We start from the raw sequence: 27,054 nt of genomic DNA, 5'->3' as shown, positions 1-27,054 counted from the left end.
TACAGAAAGATCCTAATGTGTATTAATAGTAGTAAAATTAAATAGTCATAAGTGCAGAGTCGAGTATATATACAATACGTGTGTGTATATAACAAGGCATTGAGATATAGCCACGAAAAGACTATAGGGATGTCATTGCAATCGTTCAGGTGTGGCATAAGTGTAGCGTGATGTGTCCAATCATGTAACCTGTTGTTTCATTTATCAGCTTAAAACGAAAGATGAGTGTCAACGTTGTTTACATTCTTAAAAATATCTTCTTTTATGTTCTGAAGAGGAAACAAACTCATGCAGGTTTGGAATGACATTAGAATGAGTAACTGATGAAAGAATTTGCATTTTTAGGTGAACTTTCCCTTTAACCGTGCGTGTGCGTGAGGGGTGTAAATCAGGACTGCGCCCCCTGTACAGCAGAAACTCGAGTCAGAACATGCCAATTACAAACGCAATAAATCACCTGCAAGCTCTCGTACTGAAACAGAGAATAGCTTAGAGTCGACATAACCGTGCGAAAACTCTCTTATGACGGGCAGGGAAGACTCTTGATGGACTTTAAAGGATTTCTGTGAATCTGTGTGTGGCTGTATGTGTACTCACCTGAGGCTGCTGAGGGATATTTACAAAGCTGGGGTCTCGGGGGCCCACGCTGACAAAGCGCTGAGCGGGAGACGTGCTCGGCGTGGAGTAGGCTGCGGCGAGAACGACACACAAACACAGACACAATATCAATATTGTATCGGGAGCGTCGCAGCTGTCGAGAACACAGGCTTGCGAGTCGAGGTTTGACATGGACACCGCGCATGGTGGATGGGAAATTCATTACGAATACACTCTAGATAAACTTACACATGCTTGGGAAACCCGAGATGGTTTACGCTCAGGTTCGAAATGAAAGACAGGATTGCTAGTGAGAGATTATGTGTCAATGCAGGGACTCACTTGGCGAGGTGGGAGAGTTGCCGCCTCCCTCGGTGGAGGTCGAGGGAGGTTTGGAGTCCGACACGGGCAGGGGCACAGGTCGCGCCATAGGGGGAGGCGGAGGAGGGGGCAGCATTGGGGTGGGCAGGAACGGGTTGTGCACCTTTCCTTGACTGCTCCCGTTGGGCTGCAATGAAAGCGAGAAAGGAAATAAAAGCATGATCCTCTCGTCCGACACATTTCAAACACCAAAATATACATACAGTATTGGTCAAAAGTGATGTCCAGGGTGGAACATTTGTAAACAAGTCTAGTTAGTTCATTCACGAATCCCACTGATCTGAAAATGCAGATCATGTGACCGGCTCAACAAGTAAACACCGCCCTGCTTTCGCACACACCGCGTTTCAACCACACACGTGCGCATTCGAAGGATCCGTGTGACGGTGCTCAGCAATTTTCTGCTGCTCCCAGTCATAAAAAATTCTGCTGCTCTGCGCACTTCACTGTTCATAATCTATGACCCAAACAGCACGCTGTCTCTCCTCCAGCCGTCAGGGCAGTGTCGCTGCGCCCACAGCCCGGTCACTCTTCCAAAGGATCGGATTTATTACCCAAGTGACCCGGAGAAAACAGCGACTGAATGCGTGTCTTTACCAATAATTTCAATGCATGCTGTAATGTAACTTAGTTTTATTGATTCTACCGCTTTAATTGTCATTTATGAGACGCGTATGCGAAAATTGTTTATATGCTGTGGGCCACCCGGGGTGGGCCTGATCCTAAATAAAAAGTAAGTGAATAAACAGTAGGTGAGGCAGTTGTTTTGTAAGGTGACGCGTGTTTGAGTTTAAATTTGATGTCTGACACGCTAATTGTCTGTTTTGCTATTTAGCTAGCAACACGTTTAAGACAATAAAACAATATGGACGATAAAACAAAAGCAAAATGTTCAGCACACCACATCCGTTTCATCGAATCGCTACGAACACACAATTTAACGACAGCAAAAGAGGGCTTGCGTGAGGTAGGTGGAGTGTGTGTATGTGCAAAAATGCTCCTCCTTACATTTAGGAAGCCCACCTGTCCAGCTTGCTGACTACTGTCAGGGCAAACAAGTTGGACAAACTCCTTGAGCGTCTCCTGGGGGTGGTAGCGGATGGCGTGGTGGGAGAAGTACGAGCCGGGCTGCTGGATGATCGGCGACGTCGGGAAATGAAGACTTGACGGCGTGGCATGAGGACTCGCTGGAAAGGAAAAAAGAGAGGAGTTAGAAGAAAGAGAAGTAGATTGGAAGAGAGAACTGTGGAGAGGGGCATTTAGGGTAAGACAGTGAAGAAAGGGTGCGGATCTTGTGAGTGGTGGGATCGCTCATGCAGATGGGGATGGGTTCACTGGTTCAAAATATTCACACACACACTTTTCTATAAAGAGAGTCAATAAACTGTAGTCTGAAGTTATGAGGAGTGGAGGCACGTTGGATGTCAATGCATTTGACCTTTGTGTCGACTGTTTAGTCATCAAAACAATAAAAATCACATTTAACTCTTCAAGGATCCGGGGAACCCCCGGGGGGCCTCTAGAATGTTCTAAGGTCAATAGGCGGGCCGCGGTCCGGATCCGTACCTTTGCTTTGTTCCATCCGGACAGCCAGGCATGGGCTAATGAACCATTTCACACTTTTGACTATTTTGGATGTTTAAAGTGAGCTGCGTGTCTTCACAACGGAGAATCACATCACACGCGCTCTCAGGAACATTTATGTTATTGATCTTTTCCCGCAATATCCTCTAATATCTTTATTCAGCGCCAAACGGGCTTCATTTTAACCCTTTCCTCTGCTTGGGCATTTCTTCTCTCCCGTCAAAGAGCATGAAGAGCAGCAAACACGTGCTTATTTTAACAACACTAGTGCAGACACGCAGAGCAGGTAAATGAACACACAACAGTTAACAAAAAGAAGCGAATATTAAAGCTTTTTTAATCCGTCAGTCTGTTTACTGTTTGCTACGTATATGTCTCAAACCTTTCAACCAGATTTGTGATATTTTATTACTTTTATCTACATTTAGCATTAGCATTATTAGTCAGCATGTAAACATCTGTGACCCTGTGGAAACCCAGACTAACATCTCGTAATCGAATTGATTATTTTAACAAGCATCACATATTAATTTCAAGCATTGATTTCACTAAGATTTTGGTAGTATTCAGTCAATATTGAAGATAACCCACATTTGATGGGTTTGCATTAGACAAAAAGTTGAGTCCAAAAAGTAGCAATGACAAGCTTTCACGGATGTGACACCAGCTCATTTACAGCACAGATGAACCAGGGGCCCATGTTCTTTGTATAACTGTAATGCGACACATCGGCCAAGTGACTTGCGTGACCCACCTTATTCCCCTGTGCTACCCACTTGAGGGGCACAATACACAGTTTGGGAACCCAAACTTCTGATCTAAAGGTCCATGCATCGCACATCATAGCCACTCTGCAGAGTTAAGGGATGTTTTAACACTAATCCTTACAGAAAACCCAAGGTGGTGCACAGCATGTTATATTTCTGGCTCTACTTTTTACATTTTCTGTTTGAAGTATTGCAATATATTGTATCGTGACTCATCTATCGTGATATGTATCGTATAAGGAGGCACTTGTCAATACACAGCCCCACTATTTGTACAGTTTAAATGCTGCTTTATTGCAAAATTGGATGTGTATTTTAGAAAGCAGGTCCCACGCAAAAAGTTCACCATATTTGGGGGTCCTTGGCATGAAAAAGTTTGAATCCCCCTGTCTTAACCATCAGCGACATGCTAAGTTAAACTATGTGATCTGTAATAAGACTTTAAATGAAAGACTTTCAAATTATGAAGATTTTCACTTCCAGCTAAATTGTGTCATACATATAGTCGCTGTCCTTATGAAACCTTTAACGTCTAAATTTGCAGTAGTTTTTTCAAATGATGCGTTTTAATACTTTTTATTGGTTCGATATTTGCAAAACCCGTTGACAAACAAAGGATGACTAATAATCATGCCTAAAAAAAAATCACGAAAAATGGATATACAAGGTTTCAGTAGATTTACAGATTTAATAGAAACAGACTGTTGATATCCCTCACAGCCTTGTTTTCACGTCAAATCAACTTTGCGTGTACTCTGAGAATGAGGTCTATGACAGCACGTACTCGCACACAACCGTGCACCTGTTCGTAACAATGGGAAGATCCCGTACCAGCCAGCTGTGCAGTCAACACCACTTGAAAAATCCACACGGACGCTCAAAAAAACACGAAACAGCCACATGCTGTATCTGCAACCCTCCACTGTGCAAAATTAAACCAAACAAAAGTGGAATTCCTAATTCAGATTTTTACATCTTCACTCCCCATACAAGCAATACAAAAAAAAAAACAATTGTCAGATACGTCGTTCCCTCGCTCTCCCACACCTCCCTGGCGGCCCTCAGACTGACAGTCCTTTAATGGATCGAACCTTATCAAGTATTTAATTGTAAGCGACACAATGTAATTAGGCGGCTCTTAATAGAGGTAATATTCAGTTATTGGTTATTAGTATAATGCCTGGGATGTGCGGCGGCTCAGGGTCTTTAAGCCGGTGATGTATCGCAGCGCAGTTAATAAGACTCCGTGCTCGCCCTCTCCGATCTCTCTCCCACTCTCTTCGAGGAGAGATGGTAAGCTGATACTACATAAACATTGTTAAAACCACAGTCCCCTGCTGCAGTAATTCACTTAGCTCGGCCCTTGATTTATGGCTCTGCCAATAGAGGGTGACTGGAAACTCTGGACGCTGGGACTGCGATGTAGCCATTGTATTTACAGTAATAATGGAATGGATGACTCTTTCCTGCCCTTCTTTTCGCTGTCGTTCACCGTCTTGCCTCTCTCGGCATCATCTGATCTTTTTTCGGGGGTGACACAAACTTTTACGGTGGCCCGCGTGCGTCGCATCGTACCGTAGCTCTTCGACTGGTTTAGCTGTTTGCCACAGTGACAGACCCTCAATGAGACACACCCTTTCTCTTTCTGTTCCTACTTCTGGAAGTGTATAGATATATATTCACACACAACAATTAACGCTAAACCTTAACGCTAGAAAATCACATTACGTGCAGCACATCAAATAACGTAACCGGAGCAGAACTTGGAAAGCCACTAGTTCATAGCCAGCATTAAACGACCTCTTCCACGAAATTCATAGGCGCTATCAATAATCCAAGAACTGATTTAATGAAACACTTGAGCAGCATATGGTTCCTGCTCTGGTTACTCTAAGAAGTGGATCCAATTGGCATCCTTGGGTTAATCTGGAGGCAACATGTTAAGGCTGGACCGCTTCTCTCATGGCCAAATAAAACTACTTTTCAACAATTCGTCTAACATTCATTTTCCTGAGGCCGAGCGCCTACCTGTCCCATCCTTAAATCATTACTGTTTTCTGTGGTCATGGGCCAGTTTTACCCAAGTCGCCCACCACGGAACGGTTCCGGAAACCTCCCGTCAGATATGCAAATGGTACTTGTCAATTAGCAGGCACAAAAAAACACCCTATTTTTTTCTTCGCTCGCTGACGGAATCCAAGTGTTGTGGAACGATAGCCAATTACTTAAATGGCTTGCTCCTATGTCATGTACTTATTCATTTAATGGTGGTTATTTGGACGGAAAATTGCAAGTAAACAAAGTTTGACCGTGTCCCGAGCTGGCAAGGCTGAGGGACGCCGTAATTCCTCCTACCCTTTCGAGGCGCGGCACTAAACAGAAACGCCGGAAAACCACATTCACATGCTGGCATGGGAGAGATCATGAATTGAAACGGGTGCAGATGAGACAAATACCAAAAAACACAACTGAGACGGAGAATAGAGGAGACTACACTTCACTACAGACAGCAGGAGAGAACGGGAGCCCCAAAAGAGGCATCTGATCCTTAGAAATGACTTGTCTTTGGGTTTTATTAACCAGCGGGTTGCTTCTCATAAGCACGGCGCCACAAGGTTCAATAGCAACTTTGGTAGCCTAACTAGAAGAGATACTGGTGTGAGATGTAATGGGTGGTCTTCAAGTTACTTTGAGGGGGGTCTAGCTGACATGTACCACCCAAAGCAAATATGGAAATTGTCTAAATGCAAGAAAAGGAGGCAGACCCCGGCAGCTGGTTGTACGCGGCGCCGCCGTCACTATTGTGTTCCCACCCACAAGGCTAAGCGATTAATAGAAATGGCTCGGGATTAGTTCCACTTTGCAAATCGTGTTGGTTCACTGATCCTCTCCGCCACCTTTTTCCCCATCGGCCCATTGCTGCCAACTTTCAGTGAATGTGGATTATCAAAATAATAAAAGGTGATAATAAAAGACAAGATCAGCAACAGGTCCCCACTTCACCCTTTGGGGTATCTGAACAACATTAAAATAGGAGGAAGCTGTGTTAGAAAGCCACCCGGTCAATTGAAAAGGAGGACAGATTTAGGTGGTTTTAAATATTCTTTAATGGTTTTCGAAAGAAAAGGTTTTTCCGCTGCCCCACCCAGCGGCCTAATGCTTCGAATGAGAGGGAGAAAAATCTCAGCCACTTTAAATCAATCATAGATCCATGAATCTAGTTTTTAAGAAGTACTCACGGCCTCACGGCTTATGCATATTAAATCCTAGTCTTTTCCTCCTTGCTTCCACGTGGGCATAAAATATGGTATTCACGATGTGACAGTGATATGGCTTCCAAACATGATTTAATACTAATAGCCTCGCAAATTAAGCTGTGTGGGTTCCACTTAAACGTGTCAGTGAATATTTAGTTGTTCATTTTGGAAACGAGTCCCTTGGTAATGTGTTATCAAGCCTAAAAGATTGCTAAAATAAGATAACTATTATTTCAATATACAAATAATGATGAAAAATAATAAAATATATAATAATGAACCATGTAAAATAATACTACTACTAATAATGTTAAGTATAAATACTAATGTTAAATAAATAGTTTATTATTCTTATTATTAGTAACAACAATAATAATAAATGTAAACACTGTTATAATAAGAAACAATAATAAATAATCATGTGAAAATAATAATAAAGAAATATTAATATTGTATGGAAAACAACAATAATAATATTAATATTAGTATTGTTATTATTAATCATAGTAATAATACTCATATGAATTGTTATTATTATTGTTATCATGTAAAGTATGAATTTTAAAGTGAAGTTAATAATGTTTATAATAATTAAATATTATTGTTCCAAAATAACAACCTGTTCTTGCACATTACAAAACTTTTAAAAGTTTCTTAACTACCCGCAAATGTTTGCACAGTGGTCAGAGAATACCGGATAATGTGCTTTGAAAATGTGATGGAAAACGAAAAACCGGCCAACGAGCTATAAATCCAGACAGGAGGGAGTTTATTTTTCTCGCTATAACTCATAACCACGCAAATACTGGAATTTGTAGCAGCTGTTCGTGTCTGTATGAGTTTACGGGTGCGTGTTTGATTGTCCTTATCCTCTGACACATCCATTCACGGCCAGCGACAATAGGCAGCGATAACCTGATCCAGTCTTCCCTGAGATAAAGCCGCCGTCGGATTACACGCGCACCCGCGTGTAAGTCATGCTCACGGATCCGGTTAAGTGTTTACATTAAGCGGATGTAAATCAAGAGGCTGCGCAGGGCGAGATACTCTGAGGTTTGCGCTCACTTGACCACACTTGGCGTATTTGTCAGCATCTGTGATTCTAACAAGTTCCAGCGGCTTTTAGCTACAATGGGACATCGAACAAACCAGCTGAACGAATCAGTCCCCACTTAGGGATTCAGATGGGGATTCGAGGGACAGAGGGTTTTTCACGGGACTTTGGAAGGGGTGGGTTGTGGTGTAGTTTGGAGGGGTGGGGACCTCACCTCTGGGTCCTGTTATGACAGGTCGATGATGGTGTGTGAATGCCATTCGAGGGGAAGAGATCTGCGTAGGCACGGGGGTGCTGAAACCAGACTTCTCTGACTTCTTTAATGTGGTAGGCGATGGCATCCCTGGCAAGAATGATTGATAAGTGCAATTTAATAACGCAAGGTCATGGAGACACAGGCTGGCGCAAAGGAGAGAGAGTGGATAAAGAGGGTGGATGGGGGGCAAGACAGCAGGGGACACTGTTGCGAGACCCATCGGGGTGTGGCACAGGATGACGCAGGCGAGAAGGTGTAAGAGGCGTTTGTGTGTGACGGCTGAGGCTGACATTAATCCTGGCCAAGTAAAACACAAGGTCATGTCAATGTGTAGTGTCCTAGTATAGATGAAATGTATCTGGAGACAGGGGAGGTTAAGGGGCGCAAATGTCAATAAAATGTGAAATCACCATTTTTTTACAATACAAGACTGACAGACTACTATGTATTAGTTAAACTACTTATAACGTAAGAGAAAAGCTACTCTTAAAGGGATAGTTCATCCCCCCAAATCAAAAAATTCTGAAATCATTTATTCATCCTCATGTCATTAAAAACCTGTACGTGACTCTTTCGTCTGTGTAACACAAAATAAGATATTTGGAGAAATTTCTTTCTGGATTTCTGTCCTTACAATGTAAGTCTATGGGTGCCAGTTTAGTTTGGTTTCAAATGTTCTTCAAAATAACTTCTGTTGAGTCATACAGGTTTGCAATGACATGAGGGTGAGTAAATAATGAAAACCTTTGAATTTTTGGATGATCTATCCCTTTAAGTAAAGATGTGTAAAAATGTGCATTTAAACACACTGTTATGTGCAACCAGACCAATTTTAGTCTGGATCGAATGATTTCTGATATTACGAGTGTAAGGGTTAGCAGTTAATGTTAAAAATGCACTTGCGACATGGAATAACCAAATAAATTAAAATAGGAATGAGCCGACCAAATCTGAAGTCTCTTTTGTACCATACCCGTGGTCTAGCGGAGTGAAATTAAAGTTGGGTAAAGATGAGCAAAACAAAATAGAGTGAATAAAAAAGATGAACAGACATGAACGGGGAAAAAAGGTTAGGGATGCAAAGCACACAACATTCACATTCACAGTCCGACACGCTGGCTTTGTTTGGCAGGGGGTTAACAGTTTACATGCACAGGTTAACATGAGCTAACTAAGAATGACTGTAGTATGATAGTACATGCCCCCTCCAGTTGCATCCCATAATGCCTGGCTTTGTGCTAGGGTAAAAGTAGACAGGCGTGAGGAAAACCCATGGCCAATTTGATGCTCGAGGTTAAGAATGCATATTGATAAGAATGAACTGCAAATACAGGGGGGAATTAGAAGGTACCGCCGGCCCATTTGTCAAAGCATTTAGTCCTGCGCTGGGACAGGGTTTAAGCATTGTGAGCCGTCCACCCCTCCACCACTGAAGGAACGACTTCATCCAGACACTAGAAAATGACTTTAGCTAGCACAATTCAATCATCTGGGGCTAAAGCTGAATTAATGGATGTAGCCGGCATCGCTCGCTATTCTCTCGCTGTCCACACGTCTCCATGGCTTAGAAAACGTGGACCGTGGCACCACACGCCAGGTTGCTGGTTTTTATTGCGTATAAACATGGATGTCAATATTTAAAGGGGTGGAATGTGTTGAGGGATGTTTTGATGTCGTGTGTGTGAGCGGAAGTCGTTGTTGGTTTCTCCAGCCATCGCAGACTCCTTCCCCGTTCAGGCACAAGAAAAAGAATAAGATAGAGAAAGAGCATCTCTTGCCAGTATCACTGACCATCATAAGCTATACCGGTTTTATTATTATGTTCACTTCAGAGGTCAAAGAAACAGGAAAGAGATGCTACTTGCGCTGGATGTTGTTTTGAAGAAAAAAGCTGTCAGGCATATTGAGCATTGCTTTACCCCTGCTGAAAAGACAAGCATAGATTATTAAACCGGTTTAGTCTGGTATAACAAACTTGAGCACTATTTTGGTCAAACTGGTTGACCAAAGAAACCTTGGTGGTTAAGCTAGGTACGGTTCCCGGCACACCGATTTCAAAAACAAAAACGTCTTTCAGCAGGGTAGTACAGCTTACTAATATTTTACACTCACACACACACGGTTACTGTAGAAACAAAATGACGAAATCCATGTATAAGGACCTGCGGTGTATGTAGATAGAAATTGCTCATTCTAAGATTATAAAAACATAACTCTTCATAATATAAGGACTTCATACACCTCTGATATGTTGGTGGTCTACCAGCCCTAAACAGTCCTTACCAAATTGATCAAAGACCAAAACCAACTTAACCGGCTAAATGATAAACATCTACAACATGCGAATAGATAGGATAAGCGAATGCTCATAAGCAGCTTGAAGCAGCAAGAAACCATGCAGAAGCTGGATTTTCTAGCAGTGTCTTCTCTTACGCTCTACGGCCTAAAGATGTGTTTCTGACGGGAACAGGCCAGTGCCCGAAGAGCGATGAGGACCAAAAGGAAAACAAAATGAAACCTGTGGCTCGGTGGACGGTTCTCTTTGATTGTGTGTGTGAAGGTGCGTTTGTGTTTGTGGTGAACGCGGCCTGATGTCTCGCAGTGAGTAATGAGCACTTGAAAAGGTTCTGTCAGTTGGAATCAAAGACCAGCCGTAGTCAGCACTTTCCCTTCCTAGGCGTTATTACACACTGGGCATTGGTCCTGGCCTGTTCCTTTTCTCCTCTTCCCTCCCTTTCTCCGTCCTCATGGCTGACAAAATGACAGGACCCAGACGGGCGAGGAGGCAATTCTGTATAGAGTGCATCTCGCTGTTGCTCTCCATCGCTCTCATCCTGAAGCGCTCGCCGTCCCCTTCGGAACATCAATCAGTGCTGCAGCAGGCTGTGAATCTACTCCAACTAGACTTCCATTTACAGGTGTGCTTTGGTTTATGGTTTAATTTATGTGAATTTTATTTGCTATTATTTTGTTATTCTATTAGTATTCTATCCTTAGTATATTAAACTAGGTAAAAAAGATCTCAGTGACCCCAAGTAGGGCGTGCAAAATGATGGGCGCACGTGACACCTGCTACCTAAGCAATGACAGGCACGCTGCTGCCGTAGACATGCTACTGACAGCCTAGCTAATTTTAAACGCATAGCAAATAGAGATAGGAAAGACCCGCACACACGCAAACAAACAAGTCCACACACTCTTGGGGCGGATTTGTGGAAACGGCCACAAATCAAACAGATGGCGGCCATAACAAGTGCTCGAGATGTCACTGTGGCTTTGACGTCCAACACCTTGGCTGAAAAACGGGCGGAAGTCGTTGATCAGAGGGGACGTGTGATCCCGTCACAGGCGAGCAAGGGATCTGGAGGTCATGTCTGACTTGCTCTCTCTCTCCCTCTCTTGGTTTGCTCACACATTCCCTCTCACATTCTAACATGACACATGAAGAACAGACTCTAAATTGCTCTGTTGCCCATGCAACTGTGAAAATCACATAGTAGGGAGACGCAGCTTTCACTATCAAATCAAAATAAATCAATAGCATTGTTCTGTATATTTTCATTGGTTTTATCTTTGTTGTAAATAATTATACAGGGTGGGGAACAACTAGTTAGTGATGTCGACTAGTGAGTTCAGCCATGCATATAGGTGAGGGTCTGACTGTCAACATTGGAAAAAAGTATAGTTATAAATTACAATATCTTTGTCTTTTCATAAAAAAATTCAAATTAAAAAGTATAAAAAATAGCTAAAGAATTATAAAATAAATAGCAATGATTGTTATTATTACTATTATTGTTATTAATAATAATAATAAGTTATATAATTATTATTATTATTCAAATAATTACAAAACATAAAAATAATAAAAATAAAACAAATACTAATATTTTGTTATATCATTATTCTAATAGTTAAAAAAATATTTATTAAAAAAATATGTATTTTATAATTTAAAAATACCTTCAGTAATAAAAGTAAGTAAATAATAAAATATATCAAGACTAGCTATACAGGGATTCTCGAAGACCAAAGACCACTTAACTAGTCATTCAAACAACCCGCCAACTATTTTAACAACATTCTTGCAAAGATTACAGCTTCATCTTACATACATTTGGCAAAACAAGGTGATGTCACTTGCAAAGCAAACATTTCCAGATGCACCATTAATAAACATGGATGATGTCATGCACACATAAAAAATCACAGGAATCTTATGGGAAAGGAAGTCCAACAATACTTCATTTATTATCTTGCGGGAAAGGTGCTTGGGAGGGGTCGTGGGTGTAAGAGGTGAAGGGATAGTTTCCTGAACCAAGACACAACCACAAAGATACAAAACAACAACAACAAAACTATAACGGCACAATGGACAAGCTGCTGGTTTGGGGGGGGGGTGAGTTGTGGAAGGATGACAACAGTGATGTGAGTTTTACCTTGTCTTGAGATGAACGAACTAGCTAGCGAGCCACGCAGTTTATATCCAGCTTTGAACGACGAGGAAGGAAGAAATAAAGGAGGGACAAAAGAAAGAAAAAGAAGGCAGGGTGATTAAGAGGTGTAGAAGCAAATGTGCAATAGCATTCATGTTGTGTTGTTCCCTGATGTGTCTGCAGGATGTCCGACATCCACACGCTCAGGTTACAAACACAGGTTTATTTCACTTTATTACTCGAGACATCTTGCAGACTTCCAGCATTTTCATACCAAGCTAATAATATTTCATATGCCTTACCTCTAACCCTCAACACAAATCTGTTATTAGATTTAAGCAAAATATGATTTGGCCAATTTAATACTATTTATTATCTTTGAAAACCGCCTAAAACTTCCTCTCAAGTCTTGGCACAAAAAATCCCAAACCTGGAAGGCACATGCACGGTTTCTAAATTCTTTTAAATTGCACTTCTTGACTTCCTCCAGTCGAGCTTTCAAACAACCTTGAACATATTTTGCATCTTTTGGTTCAGACATCCGCAGGTAGCAGTTTCAGCCATCACCGATGGACGAAGACAACATTTTGCATCAGGGGCTATCATTCTGACATAACAATGGGAGGCGCTGGGGGTTGGGGGAATCGGCTGTCATATTGGAAGAACAAATGCTTGGCATCAGCTTCATCGTGTGCGTGAAAGTTGTTTTCAAATAAACGACAGGCGGTCTCCTGGTTGTGGGATAATATTAGACAATCGTTCTCAGAATACAGTGTGCCGGATCTGTATTTACGTTAATGGGGCGGGCTTTGTGGGACAGAGAAATATCTAAAGCAACACCGAAATTAAGAATCAGCATGAAAGAGATGGAGAGAAAGAACAAATAAATCTTGTTGAAGTCAACTGAGGTGGGGTAAGGGTTCAAGAATCGGTTAAAAATAGTTTAACTGTACATTCACAAAACATTGAAGTTCTGCAGATCTAAATGACCAAAAATGTGGTGTTATTTGGCTATAAAAGAGGACACATTCACCCTGTGCGCTATTTCTAATATTGAGAGAGAGAACGTCTGATTCAAGACGCTTCCCGGCAGGACAGATTTACAGTCCTCTGCTCTTCAGTGATGCAGCGTGGTTTATAGCAGCCCTGGATGAATCAGAACCAATGACACTACCATCCACACACATACACAACATCCTCACATCCACATCTCATGGGACTCTTCGTATTAGCATCATTAGTAGTACACACATGGGTATGAAGGTAAAATGAGTTTAAACCCACAAGCTTGCCACGGTTAACTGCTAATGAAGATAAAGAAAATGAGAGGATTGTTTTTGTTGAGTTAGAGGGTGTAGTCAACAAAACCCTCTTTCCACCAAAATGTAACAGAAAACAGAAATAATCCCAGCCGACCCGGAACCAGCATGCACCACGGGACGCACAAACACACCATCGCCTGCGGTGTGTGCGAGTGTGAATGTGTGTGTGTGTGTAGAAGAGTTGGGGAGGCCAGGCGTCGGGGTGGATGGTTACCTGGCTCTACTTCATGCCAGCTGCTGGCTTGGCTTCCGCTGCCAGGAGAGCGTCCCTGACCTGGGTAGTAGGATTCCTCTCCCGGGCTGTCCACCTCGTCCTCCATGCATTTGATACGCTTTGCAGAACTGCGTGACAAGACAGAAATCATATGTAAATGAACTGACATAAAAATATTAAAGGAAACATCATTTAGTCAGTTTAAGAGCGAATGTTTATCTGTATTCTGCAAATGTATGTGTATTTCCAATAGACGGTTTCATCAGACGCACGTGCCTGGCTCGAAGTTAACTTCCGGCATGTGTTTGGTTATAATATATATTCAAAGCTAAAAAAAAACTATATAAATAATCCAAAAGAGCATAAAGTTGTATGTACGAACATTCAACAAAATATTGGGGCGGGACTTGATTTATCCTAATGGCTCAGTGAAAAGTGAGCTATGATGTTATTGGTCAATTTACTTTCAACACAAAGACTTTATGATTACAGGACGTCAGCGGCAAAGAGCTATTTTATAAAGTTGATACATTTGATACAAGCCCAGGAAAAGTGTTTTCTACGGTATTGAGCTGCTGTACTTTATCATAGAAAATATTTGATTCAAGGTCAAGACAACACAATTTGAGGTGAGACCAAGGGGTCAAGGTTTGGCTGGTAAATACTGTAACTGTATGCGGAAAAAAAGGCAAACACGCACCTTTGAGATGCATGGGAATGAGAACAATTACCTTTCACTATATTGTACACACACACTAACATACTGTATATACTGCATCACACTGTCTCATGGACTCACACACGCTGAAGAGGTGAGACTGGCGGCTGTGTGTGTGTGAGTTATCTGCTGAAAGCTGAGCTCTGACATTTATTTGTTAATGTAAGGCCTACTGGTTTTTTTCACTCATAATCGCTTAATTAGTTTCTAGCATGCAGCCACACACAGGGTCCTTATTCCAGATGTTTGCTTTGGCAGGCCTGGCTGAAGAGGCCACTGAAGCATGTGGGCTGACACACACACACACACACACACAAATGTGTGCGCCTCAAAATCTAAATATCTACCTATTAAAACAGACATCAAAGGCACTTAAACGTCCAAACATTTGAAGTTTTTTTACATGAATGTATAGACGATGTCCAGTCACATGCATAACCCAACCAAGTGAGTTCTTCGCTTATGTACGTTTGGTTGCGAACCTAATCAAACACTTGCCAAAACTTAAGTGTACGGTAAATATACGCGTCTTAAGTTTAAGTATATTGTTATCTAGTCTAGTTTGGTCAAATTTAGCGAACTTCTGGGGACATTGTTTATAAATAAACCAAACTCTGCTGCACTAACAGCACTAAGTAAATAGAACGGATTGAAAGATTTCGCTAATGTACTTTGTGCACAGCTACTTGAAAGGTAAAGCAGTAAAGATCAGCGAGAGAGAGAAAGAGAAAACATGAAAACAGTGTGTCCTCTCAAAATTTGGCGAATCAGGCAATAAGTAACAAACGCAGAACGGACAAAGCACATTTACCTTGTGATCCAATGCGTTCTTCAAAATTCACCATTTAACGTTTTAGATAAACAGGTAGACACAAACAAACACGCTCATAGAAACACAAGTGTATAAATCAAATATAAGCGTGTATGTTTATGTTTGCGCTACAGAGTGTTCTCTAAATTTTGGCATTCAAGTGTTTTAAGGAAAAAGGCTAAAACAAACGAACACAAACCCAGTTGCCGAAACACAAGTGTGTGTTAAATACAACCACGTTTCTTTGTATCTGAAACAAAGTATGTTCTTTAAAATTTAAGCATTCAAGTATTTCAAGGAAACAGGTTGAAGCGAACATACATAAACACGTTCTGCGTTCGATAAACATAAAAACGAACGTTTGTGATTGCGAATAGGTCGTGTCGGTGGTCTGTGTTATGTAAAAGTGACAGTGATACTCGGCCCGTCGGTGAAATCAGAGCGACCGTTATACGCTTGCGCTCAGCTGTGCACACACACGTGTCCAAACACACACATCTGTCTACACACCTCATGCGAAGGGGCGCCACGTGGTGAAGTCTTGCATTGGGGAGCAGTGTGTGTGTGCGCGTGTGTGAGACTGGCCCGAAGGCTGAGCGGGTGGCAGGAGGAGGAGGTTCCAGGTGGACACACATATGTTGGAAGCTTGTGTAGCTCCGACTCCTGCAGCCTCTTCCAAAACGCAGCCAACACATCAATCTCTGCCTCGGCTGATTAATTAAGACTCACAGTGAAAGAGAGAGAGAGAGCGTGTGTGTGTACCTGCTAGAAGAAGTGCTGGGTAGGGGGCGCCTCATAGCCCCGGGGCTCATACTGTAGTAAGAAGAGCTGTCCAAGTCCGCCAACGAGAAGTTGGGTCCTGTTCCTGCCGCGATAGGGGCTGCCACGCACACGGAAACACAGCACAAAAACACAGCGTTAACACAAAATAGACACAAACACATCAAAACTTTATTCAAGGTAGTAAGTTAGTTATTTTCTATCCTTGCCAGTGCAGTTTTAGAAAGAGGGATGGAACTACTTCTTCAAGAAATGTATTTTTTTTATTTCATTGCTGAATAATAACACGTAAATAATTAATTATAAGTAATAATAAAAATAATAATAATAACATAATTATCCTCATAATCAGAATATTCATATATTTATTTATTATTAATATGTACATTAAAAAAAACAATAATAATGATAATAATAGGGTTTCAACACTTCGCTGTTGAACGACAACGATACATTTTAATCAATTTCTACATTATTATTATTAATAATAATAAACACACATTGGTACATGTCTATGGCTGGTAAAATAATGCATATGCAGTTCTGAAATAAATAAATATCTCAACCACAGCAAGAATTCCACTTTGTCTCTTCCTTCCGGAATTCCAAATTGCAAAATTCCAAATGAAAATTGAGCGTTGCAATGTCTCCTACTTGTTTGTCTAAATGTAGTCCCATCTTTATCTTCTCTATACTATACCTCTTAACACTTCTCTTGTTAGTTTAGAATTTTGTATTTAGAATGCCAACAAGACGATTCAAAGCACATGCAAACACAACCCATAGCACAGGTTCTTTACAACCAATTGAGAGCTTTTTCCCAACCCGTTCCTTCTCTATTCTTCAGAAACATTCTCCATTTACAGCCCACGTCAACAAAAGTGGCCAAGTACCACACGTATATGAACACATTGTTTTCTAAACATTACCCCGCCGCAAGCGACCAACCTCCCTTCCTGTAGGTCACTGGTGAGCATCGCTCTTTATCAAACGCCTTTGTCATAAAGTACATAAAGCTGTGATGCCTCTTTATATTCACGGTGACTGAGACCACTATTTTTGATGAGGACAGCACGAATGTGCAAGAGCGCAACACTGGACCTGCATACCTATTAGAGCGGGCCGGTCCAAGAGAGAAGCTGCGATCGGGACGGACGGCAGTGTGAAGACCATGATAGACACGGTAATGGGCTGCCTAATTAACATTGGAAGAGGACGCGGTTAAAGGGAAAAGTGGTCCTAGTAGGAACTGCTATAATTTCCGAGTCATCTCTTTATCGTAACTTATTTTGGAAAGGGGGGTGGTCCTCCCCTCTAATAGAAGTGGCGGTGCGGATTATTTACGAGGAGCAGTAAAGCCGGGCTGCATTTGCATGGCTAATAGAGGGATCTGAAGTAATTTGTGTGAGAGCTAACCTGGGCACCGGGCTGCAGTAACTCAGCCGGCCCTCAACACACACAAACACACACACACACACATAGATCGGCCGGCCCCGCCGCTGCAGTTTGGGTAGAAAAATGACCACACTGCAGTCTGTCTGACTGGAATGGAAATCAATCATAAAGGTAATCCGCAGTCTCTACCTCTTAAAGGCTTTATCAAATGCTTTCGCTTCGAGGATTCCACATGAAGCCTGTGGCTATCAGGCCGGCATTGATCTTTTCCCTCTCTCTTTCTCTTCTGTTCTCTCTCTCGCTGATCTTTACTGCTTTACCTTTCAAGTAGCTGTGCACAAAGTACATTAGCAAAATCTTTCAATCTATTCTATTTACTTAGTGCTGTTAGTGCAGCGGAATTTTGGTCACACGGTGTCGCATGCAGGTTTATTTAGCGGTAGTTTGAGGATAAAAATGTCCCTGGAAGTTGGCTCAATTTGACCAATCCTATCGGAATATAATTTAAAATCCTTTTCATTTGTATTTAGTAAAAACTCATTGCATTGTCATTACGATAAATGTGCAAACTTTTAAAAATGAACTGAACAACCAAGACCCACAAAAAGTTGGTTGTCGGGACAGCAAAGTGACCGATTCGCTATGAGTTTCTTTGGTGTGGTCTCACGTCTCAAGTGTAGTCTAACCCTCTTAACATACACACACATGGATGTACTCCTCCCCTCCACCCAAACACCGCCGGCTAAGCATCTACAAAAGCTGCGGAGGCCATTCATTTGAAAAGAGCAGGGGGAGGAGGAAGAGAGAAAAAAAGTGGCCTTTTGTTCAGGCCGGATTTTCAAATTGAAGCATTTGACAACAAAGGCAGCAGCAATCAACTTCAAAACCCTGGACGTCTGTCCAAGCACCTCCCCCCCCCTCCATCTCGCTCCTCATCGCTTTATTGAGTGAGAAGGCCGTAGCGTGATGGGATCTCATCTCAAGCTGGTCTGAAGTTGGTGAGCTTTGACAGGTCTACGGTGGGGTTTTTAGTGCTTGATCAGCTCCTGGGTAGATCCTGGCCCCGTAGGTGTATGGCACAGGTTTGGCGGTGGAGGTTTGTTGAGGAAGAGTGTTCCCTGGATCTTCAATCAGATGGGGAGAAAGCAGCAGGCACTTTGCTTGTAACGCCTGACGGTCATTGACCAATTGATGGAGGTCAAGGAGTAGAAAAGCATGAAGTCGATCATGGACTCATAATATACATGTGAAAGTAAATAATCATTCCACTTTTACGGTCAATTATAGACCTTTCTTTTGCTGTGCATGTTAATAAACCCTATGAAATCGATTGACCAGTTTTCATTACTGTTGACATTCTTCCTACAAAAAATTCCTATTAAAACATTCCTTATGACAGCTTACCATGGTTTAACCAATGCTATTTGTAGTAAAATTTTGGCTATACCCAAGGTAATTATCCAACAACAGATAAAACTATAGTAATTACGTGAATGTCTGTCCATGGTAAAGTCACAAGTTCTCAATAAAAAAAAAAAAAAAAAGGTAATTTGGCCACATGTAAGGGTACATAAGCATACGGTCAACCCCAACGATCAAATAAAATGAACACAACTTCATTTTTGATTTCATCAGGTCTTCAAAAACTAGATTTAAGCAGAAGACTCAGCACTTCAGCACCTGCGTGTAGATTTCAGTGCAGATGGCATTGCCCACTGGCAGGCTTTGGCACAATGCTGACAAGAGCGGTGGGCGTATCCCCATTGGTACCGCTGGCACATGCTGGCAGTGTCGGCAGGGCCGCGGCGTTGGCGTTGGCATGGCAGCTCCGCTCCTACTCCATAATTCATCCGCTCCCCCTGTTTGGTCATATGGCTAAATGGTGCGTGCCAGCTCCTAGCCTTCACCTAGGGATTTCCAGGTGTCTCTGCCCCTGGACCACGGCGCACGCCGCTTGCCAACATTTCTGCGAGTCTCTTGCCGGCGAACTAATAACAATAACCTCATCCTAATCCGTATCCTCTCTCTTTTCTTTCAATCTCCTCTGGAGAGCTTCCGAGTGGGGGGGCGGCGACAGTAGAATTGGCTCACGTACAAGTCTTCTCGTTCACCTGTGCCAAACCGCGGTGCAACCGGGTGCCGCTTCATAAGGGGACCAGTTGCATTATATATATACAGGAGGGGAAAAGAAACTCCGGGTCTTATTAGGTGCGTATAGGAACAGGGACACTGCAAGATGGAGGTACATGGAAAGAAAAGTGGGGCGATGGAGGATATGAAAAGGGCGGACCCAATCTCAGAAATTACCCCAGCCTGGTATTGACTGGCCAATTATGTGGAGTTCCATTTACAAAAACGTAGCCGTAGCATCTAACTTTATGGAGACTTTCATTTCTCGCTCCCCATCCTACCCTGCCCCTCCCTCTCTCTTCCTCTCTTTTTTGTGTGGCGCTTTAATAGGATATTGATCGACAGAAGCAGATTCGATTGGGCTGCCACTGAATTGTGTAATGGGTGCAACAAAGCCAAGGTCATAGTGTATAGTCAGGGAAGAGCTAAGGCAGCCCGCTGTCCATTCAATATCACAACCTTTCATCTTATGAACGGGCACGATGCTGAACTCGACCCCTTTCCCATTCGCTTAAATAAATCTTCCACACAGAAGCCCCTCGGAGGAAGTCCTCTGGGTAATTCGCGGGCCACTTCGGGGCACCAGATTACCCTCTTCTTCCAATCTGGTGCACTTACCCTCTTCACTTTGACAAACCGCATCATCTCGGTGCCTTCCCCAAGAACCTACCAAAGTCATGAGCATGCATACTGCACTTTAATTCACGGCCACTCCGTAGGGAGCAATCCTGTTAGAGGACTTATGCTAACGGTGGGCTTTGCTGACTGCTGAACTTTGGAGATGGTATTGCACATTAAGGAAGGGGAAAGGTTCGTGGAAGAGGGTGAGACAGAATGGGAACTGTGAATGGATGATTCTCTATGTTTTAGATATGTTCATTGTCCATCACAAATCAAGTTTGCCTTTCTTTGTGGCTTAGTGGTTCATGCTTATGGCTGGGAATCAGAACTTTGCCGGTTTGTTCGCAGTAAGGAGTAGCGGTTGAGTTATCACCGCTGTTCCATTGAGCAAGGCACTTAACTGTGGGTTGCTCTGGGGGGATTGTCCCTGTAATACATGTGGAAGTCACTTTGGATAAAGGCGGCAGCCAAATAATCCAGTTTAAAAAAAAACATTACAGTGAAAATATCTATAGTTAATACAGTGTTTCAGTAACACTTTACAAATAAAGTTGTATTTGTTAACATTAGAAAATACATTAGCTAACATGAACTAACAATGAGCAATATAGTTATTACCATGTATTAATCTTTGTTAATACTAGTTTAATATCAATAAAATTGTTTACGTTAGTTCATGGTGCATTAAACTAATGTTAACAGATACAACATTTGATAAAAAATGTATTAGTTCAAGCTGAAATGAACATGAACCAACATGATTAATTGCTGTAGAAGTATTGATCATTGTGTTAGCTAACGTATTCACTTATTTTCAAAAGATTTGTTTTACTAAGACGTTTACTCATTTTTACTATAGATACTTGCTACTGCGAAACAACTTTGCGTTGACACAGTAAATAATCAAGCAATTTTGTAAAACCCGATTTTCTATCTTATCGTTGTCTTGTTTTCCAACACACATATCTAAACATTCTTCTAAACAACAAACTACATTTAGTTAAAAAAGCTAAATTACAAAATAGCTTGCATTAAATGTTACAGAAAACAAGACAATGTTTTATCATACTAAAGCTTTTGCTTAAAACAAGAGAAGCAAGTGCAAATGTGGTAAGTAAAGCATCTTGTCCCCCCTATATATATGTCTGCACTGGCAGATTATTACATATTTATTTTTATTTTAAATTACATTTTCAATTACATTTTGATGCATATCCTAAGTCATTAAGCTTCTGAAGTAGATGAATGTTGATTAAAGAATATTTGGATATTTGCACTAGAAAACAAAATAAAAACGTAAGAAAGATATTTAGAAGAATGTTGGATCATCCACTACCATAGTGAAAAATATTTATTTGTTCGGTTGAACACGAAAGATGATTTGTTCAACAGGAAAATGTAGGAAAACAAACAGTTCTGGAGCACCTTTGACTACCATTTAATTTGTCCTACTATGGTAGTCAATGATGTTCCAAAAGTGAAAATTGCTAACATTCTTCCAAAAATATATTTCTCTGTGTTCATCGGAACAAAGTAATTAATACAGGTTTGAAACAAGCTGAGGGTTAGAAATTCATGAAAGAATATTCATTTTTGGGTGAAGTGTTCCTGTAAATTAATGCATCTTGTTTTGCTTAGATATGGATATTTAGACATTTACAAAAACACAATTTTTTTTATCAAGTTCAATTTTTTGTAGCGTACGTAGACATCAGTTCTGAATCTGTGCTGTGTGGGAAGAAGTATGCTTTACATGAGCCCCTACCCCCTGCTAACTAAGAGCCACTGGACTGTGGAAAAGAAAGATGGGGAAAAGAGAGAGAGAGAGAAAGCAAGAAAGAGAGAACACTTTGATTTGAATTGAACATCCAGCATATGCCACCCAACGCTCTGCTTTCTTCTCAGTGTGTCACAGATGTTAGGATAAAAGCCGATCTCTCCGCAGAGCTGGATCAATTATGCATATTCCTTAATCTTGTTACCATCATACGCCGAGACTTCTGATGCAGCACAATACGGCCCGAGTTAATATCAGACTTCCAATATCGTTCATCATCTTCTACCCGGCACATACGCCTGATCCATCACGCGCTGGCCAACTCGTACGCATTCAACTCGCGCTGACCCCTTTCCGCCAGTCTCCTGTCACCCGGCCAGAATGTGGTGGCACCCAAATGTTTGCTCTCCCCAGACGCTGTCTTTGTGTTGGCAGACGCTATGAGGGCTTTTCAAAGCAGACTGGGAGGTGAGACCACGGTGGGCGTTTTGCCCGGGCCCACAACACCCTCTCTCTCCTCTCCTCTCCTTCGCCCGAGATTAGGTCACGGAGGAGTGGGATCAATGCACCTTTGATCAGAGGGCTCCTGTGAGTGCTGACAGGCGCTTTGGATCGCTATTGTTAGCGGGTATCGACAGGTACGTATGGATTGCGCTGCGCTCTGTCACTCTCCACCGTGGATGTCTGCAATTTTTAAAGGTCACGTTTTCCGCTCCCTCCCATCCCCCTTCGAGCTACCTGTCGCCTCGGGAAAGTCTCATGTCCCTTGTGGGCACCTCGTCCTAATCGCTCTATCAATCTCTGAACGTTTTAAGGCTACATGATGGTTTGTGACGATACTTCACAAAATAGCATGTGCAGCATATACGAACTTTCGAAACAGAACGCGAGGTTATCTTTTACCGATAAAACTTCAATTGGATGTCCAAGTACTGTGCAAGGACTGGCAGTCCAACAACCGTTCAACCGCATTGCACTAAAGTACACGTTCAGCTGACTGCTGCATTTTCCTGCTGTTTCGATTTCTAATGAGAGGAGGCATAGTGGATTCAGCCCATTGTTCTTAAAGAAACAGCGAGAAACCAGAGACGATTTCCTCCACCGCGCTGGATCATCATGAGCCTCATTTTGTCCAACTTTAAGACACCTGAACTAAGAAGTTTGAGGTTGTGATGTCATTCTTAAGACTGAAACTATACAACCGACGTAATTCCCTGCTAAAGGCTGTGGATTTAAAATAATTTATATTATAAACTAATAAACTTTTAAGATGCAAATGCTGACTAGCCGTAACGCTAAACAGTATGGTACCATGGATGGGTTCCAATAAACAACATTTTTGTTATAATAGATAACAAATAATAGTTTGAAATCTGAATGTGAAACTGATATTAAATGAGATCTTACTCTGTGAGACTCGCACGAGCTCAGAGACGGTGAAGACGCCTGATGTGACGAAACTGTCCTGGAAGCCGAGGTGTCCTAGAAAAACAAAACAGAAGATCAAATTCAATCCCGTGACAGGTTAAATTGTGATTATAAAACACAAAACTGAGAGCACTGAAAATCAACATAGAAAAACTGGAACACACACACAGTCCCAATAGAAAGCAGATACGAGTAGGGAGTGTTTAGAGTGACAAGGAGGGTTGAGAACATCTGGATGTAGTCCCTTGAGTATGTGCAGTATTAGAGCGGGGCAGGAGCTCCCTGTGCGGCACACACACTTTCAATCTGCATGGGAACGCAATATTGTATGATTTTGGCATATGTTTATGATATGTGGTGGTCTCAATGTTAAACTCCCTCTTTTGGAAGTGACAGCTGGGTTCTGACCTTAACTCCAGTGTTTGCGGTGTTGACAACTGAATTTTTTTTCTGTTTCAGGAATCCACATTAGCTTTAGATTTACCCATATATAACCGGCCCTAAACTCACAAATACACCAATTGCTATCTCTTAATACCACAGAGTTTACATATTGCATAAATAACTGCTGGCAGATCTTAGCTTATTTTAAAGACGAAAGTGAAAATGTCATAAAGCAGAAGTCACAACTTAAAAATAAATAAAGGACATTATGAATCTGAGCAGCAAGATATCAAAATATCACAAATGTGCATACATTTATATGCACATCGCATAACTTGCAAAAAAGTGAATGACCTGAATACTTAAAAAAATATTTATACGTATTTCAATTTAATTCCAATTGATTTTAAAAACTTGTGTGATACTTTTCATCACATTATTTAGCAAGTTATCATCTATTAATATCGTGCATCCCATCTATGAATCTAAATCTAAAAAAACTAAAATAAGAGGAAAATAAGAAAAGTATAAAATGCATTTAAAATTAAAAGAAACAATATCAACCTTAAATGTATGCTAATACAGCGCTGTACAGCACTATGATTCTGTTATGACTTCAACTTTAAGCAGAAAAAATTGCTTGTTTTTTAAAAACATTAACAGCAACCTTAAGAAAAAGGTCAAACTCAATTCTGAGTCACATTTCGTCAATAAAAATAAACGTAACAAATAAAGTCTGAAAACTAAAGTCTCAAAATACTCCAGAGATCTCTATGCCCGCTCTCATATGGGATGTTTCTCGCGGGTAAGAAAGAAAGAGAGTGACAAGACGAATCTCAAGAAAAAGTGATGTAGCTATTTAATGACTTCCTGTGGGGCTCGGTGGCTGGTGAGCTATAAAACCAACAATAGAAATTAGTTTAGTCTTGACTGGCTGGACGAGAAGATGTAAAGCATGTGGACGAGTGGAATAATAAATAATCAAAAAAGAGGGAGAGAGAGAGAGAGAGGGGGAGAGTGAGAGATTGAGAGGGGGAGGGAGGGGTAATATCTCCGGCTCATTGCAAGAGAAAGTGCTGACATGAGCTAAAAGATTGCAGAGCCGGAGAGCATTCCTGCGCAGATGCCCCTGAGATTGAGCGAAGAAGCGAGATGGAGAGAGAAAGAGTTCATTCGGGGGTATTAAACACATGTATGTAAGAGGGCAAAGAGGAGTGACATGCAAACTTGTCGCAGAAAGAGAAAAGAGGGAGAGAGGCGAAAAGTCAAAGTTTCCACACAGCTGTACATACTGTGAAACAACAATAACTCGGGATAGAAGTGAGGTGCACTATTACTTGGAAAATGACGAAATGACGCAATGGAAGTAAGAGACAGAGAGGGAGAGAGAGCGAGCGAGCGAAGGATCCTTCGTCACTAGGATTCCAGTATAGGGAGCATATGCGTTCCAAGTTCACCGAGGGCATTTCCATGAGCGCCTCATATAGGGAGAAAGGGGCGAGGGAAGGGGCAGGGCTTCTATATCTCAACATGGATAATCACTCCCAGCTGTGTCCACTGTAGATCTACACACACACACACAGTTGTAGGGAGGGGCGAGGGTTCGCCTTTCAAAGCAGCGTTGAGACTACGGCGAGTCTCTAGCACAGCAACAAGACCACTGACTCGACTCGAACTCCGGCGTTGAGCTGTGTTCACAGGCCTCGGGAGAGACGGCAAACCCGTTTTACTGCATTCGGGTAGTTGGTTAATAAAATGGTTAGGTTAACGCAAATCTTCATTTCGTTTAACACTAAACCCAGTGGTAACAGGACACATTTCAGATGAGTGAAAAGGTTATTCAAGAAAAGAAAAGAAGGGGTGAGACTTTGGGGAACTGGGGAGGACAGGGAACTTACTGGATTGTTTGGGAAAAAATGTGCAGAGAGGAATCACGCACGATAAAACCAGAAATATATATTAATGCAAAACGGGTGAAATTATTCGTTTTATAATGAACTTCAAACAGACCCAAGCAAATACATGAATTGTTAAAAATAGGGCTGTGAAACGATTAATCTCTGTGTTTAGCTGTATTTACTGATTGCCGAATAAAAGTTGTGCCTCATTTCTCACCCCTCACTTTCTCATTACAGTAGAATAGAGGATATCCTCTGGCCTTATCTAATAGTTTATGGGTTGTGCAATTGCCGTCCTATCCCAGAAAGACAGCCACCCGCTTGGTGAAAGTGCACGTAGCATGGAGCACAAGGGTCAAGGTTTACCAGCAAAAACAAATCATGGAGAAATAAGCACAAGGGACGGACAGAAAGCGAGAAATAGAGAGACAATACGAGAGAAATAAAGACAGTGACAGGGACAAGTGTGTGTTGGCGTGTGTATATTTACAGTACACTGCTGTAATAGACCTTAAAGGGATAGTTCACAAAAAAATACTTCCATCATGTATTCACCCTCATGTCATTCCAAACCTGTATGACTTTATTTCTTCTGCAGAACACAGAAGAAGATATTTTGAGGAATGTCGGTAACCAAACCAAACTGACCCTCATTGACACTTCTCTAAATATCTTCACTTCAAGAGTCATATATAGGTTTTAAACAACCTAAGGGGGAAATAAATGATGACAGAATTTGTATTTGTAGGTGAACTATGCCTTTAACAGTTCAGATCCTATGGCTTTACAGGTTGATATCAACATTGGATTATCCCTAAACTGTACTGTTTTGGATAAAACGCAGAAATAATCTCTATATCATGACAGATAGATACAAACTCCAGATGACAAAGGCACTAGTGAGGAGATTATGTGCAGCATCTGCGCAGACATCAGAATTTAGGGGTGATCCTCAGTTCAACGACATAGAGAGAGAGGCAGATGAAAAGATAATATCAGCTACATGCAGGGTGAGAATGATGAACACGCTCATCCCTCCATATCCACTAATCTGAGTAAACAGGCCGACGTAAGTGTCACACACAAGGGCGAAGAAATAATAGTTCAAGCTCCGGGGCACACATCTGCAATGATCTTAAAGTTAGGAAGCAGATATGCCTGATAATCCAGTGTTGAGGGATATACACATACCTGAAATAAGGGGCTGTTTAAGGGGGACTTTTCAACGTTATTTTGTGTTTAAA

The 27,054-nt window shown here is 41.7% G+C and overlaps 1 protein-coding gene across 4 annotated transcripts in view; it reads right to left on the bottom strand.

Annotated features, from left to right (window-relative positions):
• nfia (nuclear factor I/A) overlaps positions 1-27,054 on the bottom strand; it is a 97,415-nt gene that overhangs the window by 11,447 nt on the left and 58,914 nt on the right. Inside the window, exons 4-11 of one of the 4 annotated variants that reach the window (XM_079470729.1) lie at positions 23,508-23,582; positions 16,160-16,277; positions 13,869-13,996; positions 12,336-12,386; positions 7,855-7,983; positions 1,987-2,165; positions 940-1,105; positions 598-689 (exon numbers count right to left, since the gene is read on the bottom strand). In XM_079470729.1, the coding sequence (XP_079326855.1) occupies positions 598-689; positions 940-1,105; positions 1,987-2,165; positions 7,855-7,983; positions 12,336-12,386; positions 13,869-13,996; positions 16,160-16,277; positions 23,508-23,582 (938 nt within the window). The remainder of the gene's footprint in view (positions 1-597; positions 690-939; positions 1,106-1,986; positions 2,166-7,854; positions 7,984-12,335; positions 12,387-13,868; positions 13,997-16,159; positions 16,278-23,507; positions 23,583-27,054) is intronic. The other 3 variants (XM_079470731.1, XM_079470730.1, XM_079470732.1) reach the window with 3 other exon arrangements.

The sequence above is a fragment of the Barbatula barbatula genome (assembly GCF_947034865.1).
Source record: "Barbatula barbatula genome assembly, chromosome: 13".
NCBI classification, from domain to species: Eukaryota; Metazoa; Chordata; class Actinopteri; order Cypriniformes; family Nemacheilidae; genus Barbatula; species Barbatula barbatula.
Note: the sequence above shows the minus strand (reverse complement) of the source record. Positions and strands in the feature narration are given on the sequence as shown.